This window comes from Centruroides sculpturatus, unplaced genomic scaffold (genome assembly GCF_000671375.1).
Source record: "Centruroides sculpturatus isolate CEXI.00-Female unplaced genomic scaffold, Cexi_2.0 scaffold1241, whole genome shotgun sequence".
Classification (NCBI taxonomy): domain Eukaryota; kingdom Metazoa; phylum Arthropoda; class Arachnida; order Scorpiones; family Buthidae; genus Centruroides; species Centruroides sculpturatus.
Genome location: NW_019385862.1, coordinates 108,845 through 122,360, shown reverse-complemented (window position 1 = coordinate 122,360; position 13,516 = coordinate 108,845). Strand labels below are relative to the sequence as shown.

Below are 13,516 nucleotides of genomic sequence, written 5' to 3'. Positions count from 1 at the left end.
AGAACAAAATTTGTAAGTGGTACAGTTCTTTTATAAATTACAGATATAATGTTAAAAATAGTGTAGATAATAATATTTATGTAAAAATGCCTTATATATACAATTTATATGAACGATATAAACCTTTATTTAAAAAATCTTCTGTATGTTTAGTTGCCAAGCAGGAAAATAAAATGTCAAATATCATTAATATTATCAATACCAAAGGTCAGAAAACAGTAAGAAATCAGCTTGATGTCGCAGGAGTGGTGTACAAGATATCATGTGATTGCTTACAAGCGAAATCATATGTTGGAGAAACAGGACGGAAACTCGAGATACGCCTAAAAGAACATGAGGCGGCGATTCGTTTAAAAAGACAAGAGTCACCATGGTATCAACATTGTGTTACTTATAACTGTAAAATTAATAGAAGTTCGATAAAAATATTGTATAAAATGGAAAATTTGTTTAAAAGACGCGTGGTAGAACATTTATGTATAATAGAATATGCAAATTTACTAAATCAGAATGTCGGTCTAAACGTTGATGCATGCTGGGAAAAGTTCCTTTGTATAAAAGGGAACAGGTGTCTAGTTGTTTGATTATCCACTGATGAGGCTGTAACGGCGAAATGCATTTGGAAAACAATTTGAAATTTACGAAAATAAAAGAATTAACCCTGGTTAAAGTAATGTATCTTTGTTGATTTACTGTTTGTCTGCTAATGCAAATTGCTCGAAGTCGGTTTTTGAAAGAGTGTCTTAATTTACTCGTCTTTTATTTTTAAAAATTATATTTTTAGAAATTTTACCGATCTCATTGTTTTATATATTTTTATATTTTATTAACAATTTCCAAAGTTTCATGCCAATTGTACTATGCCACAAACCTTCGCCGGAGTATATTAAACAACTTCCCAAAGTTTCACGGCAATCGGATAAACGGTGTGGTAATGCATGAAGGACAGACAGACACACAGACATACATTCATTTTTATATATATAGATAAAAAAATATATAGTTCTGGCATAAACAATGTTAAATTTTAACTGACTTAATTTTGCGAACGCATCTTTTATATCTTAAGGTCAGTTTTTGCGCTAATGTTGGTAATGCACCATTTGAGCGAAAAAAAATTGTTAAGGAAAAATTTTCTGTTAGCGAACCCTTTGTTAAATATTTCGAATATCACCACTGGGTATATAGGTTTATACTGACACTGACACTGGTATATAGAAATATAGGTTCAAAAATCATGTTTTGGCAAACTTCTATAGTTTGCCAAAACACGATTTTTGAAATTATATTATTTTTAATCTGTATGTCATACATGGAAGATTATTTTATGCATACTATATCACTTAAGCAGAGTTCAAGCCCACTAGTGGCCAAGTGGATAAAACCACAGAACACTGGTAGTTGGTAGCAGGTTCGCATCTCGCTGACAGACTGGCCACATGGAGTTTTCCGGGTTTTCTTCACATTAGGGATATCGTCATTCACATCTTCAATCTTACCTAAATAAGAGCCAGTTTTCCATAAAAGACTTCCCTGGAGGTATCTCTCTTCGGCAGATCGCCCGTGTCGCATTGCCATAAACAGATTCCAAAATATGTTATGTCAGTCGTCCTTACAAGCTATACGCGGACCTTTAAACAAATTGACAATATTAATTACCTTTTTCTAAGCATACACATGATGTCTCCGTTATTACGTTTAATAATCTTCCTTCATATTCATCGTTATCGACTCTCAATCTTATACGATAGCCTTTTAATTTAATTAACGAATCGATGTCAAATACCATGTTTAAAAAAAAAACATTCCAACTACAAAACTGACAAGATAGTTCCGTTTCCCGCACTCCACTTATGAATTGACGTTGCCATTTCAAATCGTCGTAATGGTTATTGAAAATAATTTTTGTTTTTATATAATTTTCATGTATTTTTCTTCTTACTAACATGAATGTAAAAATTCATGTTAATAGGATTTTAACATAATTTTTCACATTTTATTTTCACATTTCACATTTATAACAGAATGTGTTTTTACTTCTGCCTTTGTACTCTTCCCGCCATGGGCACTAAGAGGGCCTTTTTAGCAAGCCCATTAGGGGTTCGTCTAGACCCACAATGGGGCGGATTGTGCGAAACGGGATCCAGCATTTCCGGAATCCAGACGGACCACGACCCGAAATTCCTGGTGTTTTCGACCAGTCCAGACTTGGTCGCAGGTCTCTTAGAGTGGAAGGGTGCCACCTTATCCGCTCGACCACCCGGCCGTTTCTACATTTGACTCATTAATATTATTGTATTTGTATATCAATAATATTACATACAGAACCGTCTAAAGAGAAGGTCAATTTTTCTATAGTCTCTGTTTCTGGAAAAAACAGTTTTCTCGATCTCAATTGTCTAGAATAGTAATGACGAACCTTTTTCGAAAAGTGGGTCAAAATTGAATTAGAAATTTAATAAGGCCGCGTTTCTTTATGCAGCGCTCGAGAAGCGCTTTACAGCGAACCTTCTGAAACCCGTTTCTAAATGCAGCGCTGCAATGTAGCGAACCGTTTCTAAACGTTTGCTGCAAGAGGTCGCTGCAGCGAAGATAAAGCAGCTTTTACGCAAGGGCTTTTACGTCCGCTACACGCGTAAAGTAAAATGGACGCTTGTGTGTATAATACGATATTATGCTGTAAAAATAAAAAAGTCGAAGTGACTGTTGATAAAAATATTATGGAAAGATTAAGAAGGATTAAATTTTATGAAATGACTCTGAAAGTTATCTAAAGAATAAGAAAATACTATATTTTAAATATAATTATATATCTTTTATCTCTTTACTTTGTTCACATTTATGGAAAGATAAATGCTCGATTCTTTATATCTCTTTATTTAAATATTGTAGTTCTTTAACTAAAGCAGTATTTTCGGCTGTAACTGGAATTAAAGGATATATTATGACGTCCGTGTTTCGCTCGAGCGGAAAGCGTTTCTAAACTATGATGCAGCGACGTGTAGTGATAGCTGCTCGTGACGTCATTTACGTTGCACTCTCGCTGCATAAAGAAACGCAGCCTAACTCAAAATCGTGGGTCAAATATTTAATTTAAGTAATTAAAAAAATAATAAAAAATCGTACAAATTTTACTTAACTTTTTAATTTATATCAGAAAAGTAATAATACTGTAAGTGAAAAATTTATAATGTGATTATAACAGAAACAAATATATTGTTTAATGAGAAATCTCTTGTTATTTATTTGATGATAATTTTTCTATCTGATATTCATTATTAGTAGCTTTTAAGACTTTTTTATGATAGTTATAGAACCCCGCTTTCACATTACATGCATGTATGAAAAGTTTTGAAATTAATCAAATATTTTAAAAATATAATTTATAAAATCTTAATACTTTCCAAACATTCAGTGCAAGTATCTTGAATTAATCGCGCAAGTCACAGTTTGCCATCTCTAGTCTAGAAAGAAATCCAGATTGCTGAAATGATAAAGGCATTGGTCTGCCGCTCAATGGTCCTCTTGTGCGTTCCTCAGAAATTTTCGTCTATCTCGGTCTTCAGCGAGCCCTGTCCTTTACCATTTCAACGCCTGGTCAAATCCGTGACAGACCTTATTTTTTCGTATTTGGCTCTTTCTCCCTATAGACATAAAGATGACCTTTTTCTATAATATCGATTGAACAGGGATCACACCGGAGCGGCCGAGTAATGAAGTATGGAGTCCACGTATCCGGTACAAACTACCCCAAAAAATTCCTGGAGTTTTCGATCCGTTCTCGGGTTCTCCAGAGCGGTAGGCTGACATCTTAAGTACCTACACTGCCATCTGACCACCGTACAATAGAGCCAACGGTATCAAAAGGAGAAAAATTCAAAAATCAAAATCTCTGAGACTTCATTTAATATTCGTTAATATGCGTGCGCTTAAGACGCATGCATGGGTACGCGTGTTTTCGGTATAGATTTGAAATTTTAAATGTGTTATTAACGGTGAGAGTCAGGAAAAAGTGCGCTTTCTACCAGAAGTATTATTTAGTTTAGTAAATTTCTTTTTCTTGAATTCATTCCAGCATGAAAACAACACCTTTGGATTTGTTAATTAAATACTCATTAAACACAATTAAATTTATCGTTATTATAATAATTAAATTAAAATAATTGATTAGAAAACTAAAATTTTGACAACAAATCAATAAAAAATTTGTTGATATTTAATACTATTTCTAGTTTTTCCCGAGCTTCAAATTTGGTGATTATTTAGTACACCATTCAGGACAAAAAAAAAATATTATGTCTTTGTGTACCTTTTATAAATATTATTCATTTTTAATAGCTTTTATTTGCACTTCAATTTTGCAAAATATATTCTAGTGTATAACAACTTATTTTAATCTTTATAGGATTGATTTCAACTTATTCGTTGTTTTCATCTAAAGAAAAAATTATTTGATATAATGAAAACATCAGATTTCCTGAAATTAGTCGATTAAATTGAATATTTACAAAAAGACATTGAAAAACGGATATTAGTTTTTTCTTGATCTCTATAGGAGACTTTCACACTTTATATCAGAATTAAAAAAAAAATCTCTTTAAAATCAAATAGGAGACAGGGTGGCCGAATCTGGGCGGGTCGAATAAATCCTAAAAGTTTTTGGCTCCCTAGATATGTCGAGCCAATCCCTCGCCACCCAGCCGCCCTATTATGAGCCTCGCTGAACCCACGACGGAATTATTTTTAAAACATAACTCTTAGTGTCCATAGGACGAAAAGAGTCAAAAATAATAAAAAAAAAAATTAGTTATTTGTCGAAACCGTGTCTTCTTTTTCTTGTTTCTTCTTCCTTGCACATGCGAACCCCCAAAAGTATACATCGGTGAAACAAAAAGAAAATTAGAAACAAGACTAAAAGAACACATCGCAGACCTGAAATATAACAGAATCAACTCAGTTTTTTACGAACACTGCACGACCCACAACTGCAAAATAGATAAAAAGGATGCAACAATAGTACACAAAGAAAAAAATTGGTACAAAAGAAAATTCAAAGAAAGCTACGAAATTACTATAGACAAAAATAATATTAACAAGAACCTTAGCATCGACATCCATAAAAACTGGCTTCAATTATTAAAATAAAATAGAATGTTTATACAGTCGCAGGCGAGGCTGTGTGCAACACTCAGAGAAGGGTAATGTTACAAATTACGAGGCATGCGGGGGAGTCCGTCAAGTCGGGAAAAGAGGGGAGGGGAAGGGAGCGGGAAGTACGGACACACAAGTCACAACTATCGACGTAACAGACTGAAGAGGGGCGAAAGCCCGAAACGCGTTTCTGTAAGAAGTAAATGTAAGTGATGGAATTATTTGCCAAGTGTCTATAAATGCACCAAGTCGTGACATAGAATCAGAAGAAAAAAAAAATTAATTGAAAATTCTATATCCTTTCCGATTATTCTTACCTATTTGAAAGCAGTTGCCCGTTCTCACCAAAGTTTTGTTGAACGTTTTTAACGAACAAAACTACAAGAAAGCTAATCATTATTTCGTAGTTGCACAAAGCTATCTAAAAGAGTTACAAGGGTTTTGCAGAGAAGCTATTGAAACAAAGGAATGTCCAATATCACACAAGCAGAGGCAGAAATTTTAGATAATAGCTCAGCTTCTATTTACAAGTCACAGCTATGTCTGGAGATAAAATTTATTTATTGGCCGGATGGCCGAGCAGTCAAGGTGGCAGCCTACCCAGGATCGAATCCGAATGGGTCAAAAAATCCCCAGGAATTTTTCGGAGGTGGTACGTCCGGATATATCGGGCCCCGTCCCTCATCCCGCCCGTTTCATTGTGGGTCTGGCCGAATCCATAATGGGCTTGCTAAAAAAGGCCCTCTTAGTGTCCACAGGGCGAAAAGAGTTTTAAAAAAATATTAAATTATTATATTACTACTCATTAATATACTGTAAATTTAGTGTATTTGTCACTATTGCCAAGCGGAAATCTCAGCCTAGTATGTTATCAAATTGCATTTAAATAAATCATATTCATTGTTCATGTGGTTTTTTATTCAACAAAATATACTTAAAAAGTAATTTTTGCAATATTAAATATTTAACAAAATACACAAGCTGAATTTTTGCCAAGTTATATAATTTACTCCACTGTGCATTGAGTAATGAGGATTGGGACGTCGTTCCCCAAGAAGCAAGAAGAGGAAGAGTTTGAGAATTTGTGGTCAGCCATGATCTAGACCAGGGCAGTGTTCAGTAACGCAGAACACCTAAGTTAGAATTCTGAGTGGCTTAGTGGGCGGAGCTAAGAATACATAAAAGAAGCTAGTGGTGGGAGGAGTCAAGCAGTAGTTAGAAACGAGTTCAGCATTGCAGCATAACTAGACTTAGCAAGAATTCTGCGTTACTGAACACGGCCCAGTGTTTCTCAACCTCTAACGAATCGTCGCCTCCTTCAATAAAACCGTTATGTAGTATCGTCCCCTTCATTTCGAAAGCAATTTTGTGGGTTTGTTATTTTAATTTTTTACAAAGTATATAATTATCAAATAGACATTTATTTACTTAGAATACATATCAGATTTTGATATAATTAACAAAATTAAAATTAAGCATTATTCGCTGTGAATCCCAGCTGCAAGTTTCAAAATTCCGATACCGAGGGCCGAGGCTACCGCCAAATTCGTACTGCATTGAATAGACTGGTCACTAGTATAATGTTATTTGTTTGATTATTGTACGACATAACGAATAAAATATCTAATTATTCTTAATATAATGTTTTACTATGTCGCCCAGAAAATTGTTTTTTCCCCCAAAATATAAATTGTTACTAAACGCCCCCAATACGGAAAAACGCCCACATTGGGCGATTGAGAAACACTGATCGAGACCTTTGTGATTTTTCACGGCTAGTTAGGATCAATATACTGTATTATTATTCATTCTACACTAATATTGACCTCCCTCATTACAGAAAAGCTTGTTGATAATGAATGAAAATTTAAACAGCCACATCTTTACTGCCTACAGGACGGAAAGAGTCAAAAATGATTTTCCATTTTTGACTCTTTCCATCACTATGGGCACTAAGCGAGTCTTTTTTAAGCAGTCATGTACAAATAAATAAATATATATTGTATATATATATATACTGTATACTGAATATAAATAAATAAATTTTGTTTTGTTTGTATCGTCCATTTGTTGTTTTGTTGTTTGTATCGTCCATTTGTTGACAATACAACTACGAAATTAAATTTTATTTTATTTGTTTATTTTATTTTTAAAATTTATTTTAAATTACAGGATTTACTTTTAACGCACCGTTAATTTTTAAATAAAATTTTTTATTATTTTGTTTTATTTTCTGCATCAAGCATTACTTAGGAGGCGCTGAGATAGTCCAAATCGTGTTTTGACGTATTTAACGTCTATAATGGGATCAGGTTTTATGAGAACGTAATTTATTATTATTATTATTATTTCCAAAATACTGGTTAAATTAAAAACTCAGATCTATATATTGAAATCTTCTAATATTTTCCTTTTTATTTTTACTATTATCAAGTTCGAATAATTATTTTGATCGTAATAGAATAAATACTTCAGCATGTCTGTGAAAGTTGGTTTAGGTGCTAATGAAGATGATCTAGATATTCAAGGAGAAATAGATTTCGATTTCTTTGACAGAGAACAGAAACAAAAAGATCTAAGTAAGAAAATAGAGTTGCCTTTAGTAAATAAACAAAATCATATCAGAAAAACTCTAATTGAAACTGTGATTCCTTCACTTATAGATGACAGTTGTGAAAATGGTGAAAAAATGAAAGATGAAGATAAAGATGATTGCCATTCAGTTTCTTCAAGTGTGTCCATGACTGATTCGGAAGAGAGTTCTTTGAGCGAAGAATCTTTCGATGATCTGACCGAATCGGGTTCAATAACGGATGTGACTCCTCTAACGTCTCCGTGTTGTGACAGTCCCCTTCCAGAATTCCTGAAAAATGATAATTGCCAACCGAGGAGAAAATTAAATGACTACGCGGAAGATAAGATGTCAAATGATTTTAATATGAAAAAACGAGAAAATGTCAAATTCGCTGATAATGTGGAATGGAATTCGACTTCGAAAAATAATACTGTTGATTTAAATGCACTTTTATGTGCGATTAAACAACTAGAATTGGAACAGAATAAAAATTCTAGTGATAACAAAGCATTTCAGGCAAAATTTTTGAACTCTGCTCGTAAAAATATGTCTTTTTCTAATGAAGAAGTACGCCAGATCGATCATGAAAATCAACGTCTTCTTAAAAAAATATTGACTCAACAAAATCGACCCACTTCGAAATATCTTGGTCAAAAATCTCGCATACCTCAGTCTCATGTATCTTCGTCTGCGATCAATCGATTAAAACAACAAAGACAAATTGAACTTGAGAACCTGGTGAGTGAAAATAAAATGTCTATATAATATTTTAATTATATTTTAGAAAAGTTGGAAACTTGAAATCTGTTATAAGCTAAATAGTTGTTTTTAATTCATGTAAGATTATCTGAATATGAATACTTTGTTATAGAAGTTGAATACAAGTTTTATCACTATTTGCTAGTAATAAACTGTATTTTTTTTTTTTATCACAAAAACTTATTTCTATTAATTAGTTTTAATTTTAATAAAAAGGTGTCACCTATCTTCAAAAACAATTTTTTTTTTTACATTAAACATATTTTTAAATGCATTTTAAAGAGAACTGATATCTTTTTATTAAAATAGTTATAGCCTATTTAATAAAAATTCTAATTAACCTTTTGCTGTTTCAAAATGAGAAGATTATTGATATTATTAAGATAACTATTCACAATAATTATCTGCATGCTAACCATTTGTGGAAGTGATTATATATATATAATTCCATATGTCTTGGCCTTTATTTCATTTAATATATCAGAATGGGGTAATGATTAAGAAATGAAATTTAGCCTGGTAGCTTGTGTATAAAGAGCATTGATGCTATTAAACCTAATAGCATCAAAATAGCATCAAAATTGCTATTTTGATGCTATTAGGTTATAGATCGAGGAGTGGGAAGATAGAAAGGGGTTACGTGTCATAATTTGAGTAGAGTTGGACTTCATGAAGATTTTACTATTAGCATTTATAATTTTATTTAAAACTCATCTCTATCCTCAAAATTAAAGTATTTGCAGTTTTGTAATTATAATGTCACGTGCATGGGCTCATGCCTATTTAGTATAGACATATAAAACTCGATGCTAGCCTATACTTGCATCATATTTGTTTATCTATTTTAACAGCATCAAATGGATTTAATTTTGTTTCGTATTGATTAAAACAAAGCAATTATCATTAAAAAAACACAGGAATAGAGAACATATGTACAACATACAGAAACATATATATATTTATATATAATAGCAATGGTGTGCAGTCCATGGAAGCTGCGGAAGCGCCGCTTTCCTTGTATTTTCTAAAATATAAATACATATAATTCNGTGACTCCGAAGACTTTTTACTAATTAATAATTTTAACCAATTAAAAATTTTAATTTGAAAAATTTAAGAAGATAACTCATTAGAAAGAATGGTAAATATATAGGCAATTTTTTTTCTCAATTTTTATTGAGAGACCTGCCGTATATTTTCTAATAGACTCCTTCTGCATTTAATTACTGGACTGGCTGACCAACCTGGACCTTATTAGCCTACGGTTATGTTCCACAAAAACAAAAAAAAACCAAGTAAAGAACAGATCAAAATACACAGATATATCAAAAGATAATTAAGGACCTCTTTCGCTAATTTTTGGTCAACCGACTGGGATATGATGCACTCAAAAACAAAACCAGAAATTTCTGAGTTCTGATTTCGGTTTTGCCAGAGACTGAAGTCTATTTGAGTCTTTATTGCAAAGCTGCATTTATGCAAATGTAAGGGGGAAAACACACAAACACAAACTTTTCAGATCAGAATTCACAATTGTGACACTGCTTATGCAGAAGCAAGAAATGAATTTCTCACACAAACACGAGAAATGTGCACAAACATCTAGACCCTGTGTGAGCATTAGTTCTAAATTATGCCACTGTGGCAAACAGTTCCAACAGCCAGAACTCAGTTTGTGGTATTTGTGGTATTTTCTGGTCATAATTACAAATTATGATTGCTTTATTTATAATTACTATTAGTTAATAATGAAAATGAGTTATTGTCCTGTAAACAAAAGAAAATATTCTCAAACTAAATTATAATGTCAAACGAAACAAAACTCATAAACATAAAAATTACATTTGGACTTGACTTACAAATAATGTATATTATTGTGGTCAACTAATTTTATTTCAGTCACTGTTTAGTTACTTTTTCCTTACTGGGAGTTACTATTCTCACTTATTTTGATTTTCTGTTTCGAAGCCTGCTTGTTGTACTTTAAAATTTTCTTTTTAACCCTTCGGGGAACGCGCCTTTCAGGATCTCACGAGAGGGCGCATCGCGGCAATTGCACCGCATATGTAATATTACTTGATTTAAGTCAATAATTAATTATCGTTTTGAAAATATGATTCAGATATACCAGAAAACTATTTTTACGGCATTTCAATGAACAAATTGTTTATAAAATATTTAGATAATAAAAATAGTCACTATATATTCATGAGATGTTCACTTTCACACATGGCACATATAATCACCATATTCCGATTCTTCTTCCAAACATTTCTACTCATTTCTGACAAATTGATTTTTTCCTATTGTTTTTGAGTATGCCACAAATAAAACAAATTCTAGGTTTTTGCCGCTACTTTGGATTGCTCTTTGTTTCCCTTATATTTTTGAAAAATATAAACTAATATAAATTTAAAAATTTATAGAAACTTACAATAGTGTTAATTTAATATATTTATTTAATAAACTTGCAAATATTGACTTACTTTATTCAAAAAATTAAACACATATATATAAATGTATACTGATATTTTAGTTACATGACAGGGCGCATAGCGGCAGTTACAATGCAAATTAGGTACGACTTGATTCAAAGTCCAGTAACAGCTAAATGGTTAGCATAACTGACCTGATTTCAAAGATAAATTGTAACTTGTAATATGAAGAGAGAATACTATGCCGTATTTCCACAATAATTAAGTACAACATCAAAGAAACGAATTTATTATTATTTTGCAGCAATTTGCCANTTGTTTCCCTTATATTTTTGAAAAATATAAACTAATATAAATTTAAAAATTTATAGAAACTTACAATAGTGTTAATTTAATATATTTATTTAATAAACTTGCAAATATTGACTTACTTTATTAAAAAAATTAAACACATATATATAAACGTATACTGATATTTTAGTTACATGACAGGGCACGTAGCGGCAGTTACAACGCAAATTAAGTACGACTTGATTCAAAGTCCAGTAACAGCTAAACAGTTAGCATAACTGACCCGATTTCAAAGATAAATTGTAACTTGTAATATGAAGAGAGAATACTATGACGTATTTCCACAATAATTAAGTACAACATCAAACAAACGAATTTATTATTATTTTGCGGCAATTTGCCGCGGGGGCGCCCACCGAAGGGTTAAAAGAACTTACTGAGTTATATCAATTACTAGAATTTCTCTTGTCAAGCATGACAAAATATTTTTTTTTATGAGAAAGTAGAGATTGAAGAACTGAGAAGAGCTTCAAGTTGAGCTTGATGTTGTGATGCTGTTTCTGCAGCCCTCGACAAAGCCATTCTTACTCCATGTTGCTCAAGTCGGATTTCATGGCCTTCAGGGGTCTTGGTTGTTCTTATTCTAGATCTAAAAGATCTAGAATTTACCTCATCAATTTTCTCTTATGCTTTTCCCTAGGCATTTTTTTTTTTTTGACAAAATAGCGAGTCTTTTTAATTTCGCATTGATAAAACAAAGATGAATTGTATGTACAGTATGTTAATTAGATGAGCAATAACACTTTCTAAATAATGGGCTGGTTAGATTGTTACTTCCAATTGAATAATAGAATGTCAAGTGGTCACTATGGAAATATTTTTTTAAAAATTTGTTATAGAAGTGACCTGATGCTGCTATCATTTTTTAACATTAAATTTAAAGTATGTTTATAATATGCTATTTGCCAAAATATTTTAAAATGCAACATACTGTGTTGCCCCGAAAATAAGACATCCTCTGAAAATAAGACCTAGCATAGGTTTTGCTAAATTGCTAAATATAAGGCTTCCCCCAAAAGTAAGACCTAGCAAAGTTTTTTTACTCGTAACGGTCATCGACAGATGGTTGAAAGTGGCCGTTGGCTTTTTGAAAGTACAGTCACTGATTGGTCAGCAGACAATCACGCCACACTGCATGATTTGCATAAAACTATGACTTGGGTATCATAGATTTGCATAATGTTAGGACTGGTGATGGCTAATTGGTCAGCCGGGAATCATGCCACATCACATTTGCATAGTGCTATGGTTCAATAAGCACTAATTGGTCATCGAGCCCGATGTCGACGCTATAAAAAGGTTAAGTTGAAGCAAGAGTGAGAAGTCCACTCCAGCACAAGAACTTCGTAAGTTCACTTTGGTTTTATGTAAGTTTAGTTCGACACGACTGGATATATGTCACTCTTGTCTAAGTTCGACTTGGGAATTTTTTTGTTCAATAATAAATGTGAATTCTTCTTCATGGAAAAAATAAGACATCCCTTGAAAATAAGACCTAGTGCATCTTTCAGAGCAAAAATTAATATAAGACACTGTCTTATTTTTGGGGAAACATGGTAAGAGAAATTTTCTCTTCAAGCATGAACATCACATGGTCACTGAAATCACTGCAACATAAGTGTGATCACCAATCCGGAATCAAACATTCATTCTATAGCTAATATTAGCTATAACATAAAATGAATATAACCAAAATTTCATTTGAATTGGACAAAAATTGTAGGAGTTATTAGGAATTCACACACACATACACACACACACACATATACAGACAACAGCCTTTATATCAATAATTATTACTTATTAAGCATTGTAGATTTATTTCTTTTGCTTTCTCCTAGTTCTCTGCTTATCTTTCCATCTATACCAGGGGTGGCCAACCTTTTGCATACCATGCGCCAATTTTTTGATAGACGAGTTCAGATGCGCAGTGGCGTACCGTGGGTGTTAGCCGCCCGGGGCGGAGAAAAATTTCGGCCACCCTTTAATCAGGTATTTCAATTTAAAAGATCAAAATTCAGTTGTGTGAAAAAAAAATTAATAAAAAATGCGGTGGTGGTGTAGTTACCCGTACAAAATAGTCCCATTTGACATTAGTGGCATACACGATTGCGAATGTATCGTGAATCGTAGAAGCATAAAAAAAAAAAGGTCAACAGGTGTAGCAGTCCAACCGACTCGTGGACTGTCCGGACGGTAGCACTGTCATTTAGACGCCTATGCACTGATCGAAAATAAACATACA

The 13,516-nt window shown here is 32.6% G+C and overlaps 1 protein-coding gene across 2 annotated transcripts in view; it reads left to right on the top strand.

Annotated features, from left to right (window-relative positions):
• Window positions 1–7,414: 7,414 nt before the first annotated feature.
• LOC111642590 (cilia- and flagella-associated protein 97-like) overlaps window positions 7,415–13,516 on the top strand; it is a 9,239-nt gene continuing 3,137 nt past the window's right edge. Inside the window, exons 1-2 of one of the 2 annotated variants that reach the window (XM_023388950.1) lie at window positions 7,415–7,730; window positions 7,815–8,464. In XM_023388950.1, the coding sequence (XP_023244718.1) occupies window positions 7,628–7,730; window positions 7,815–8,464 (753 nt within the window). In that variant the 5' untranslated portion in view covers window positions 7,415–7,627. Of the gene's footprint in view, window positions 8,465–13,516 lie in introns of both variants that reach the window. The other variant, XM_023388949.1, reaches the window with a different exon arrangement.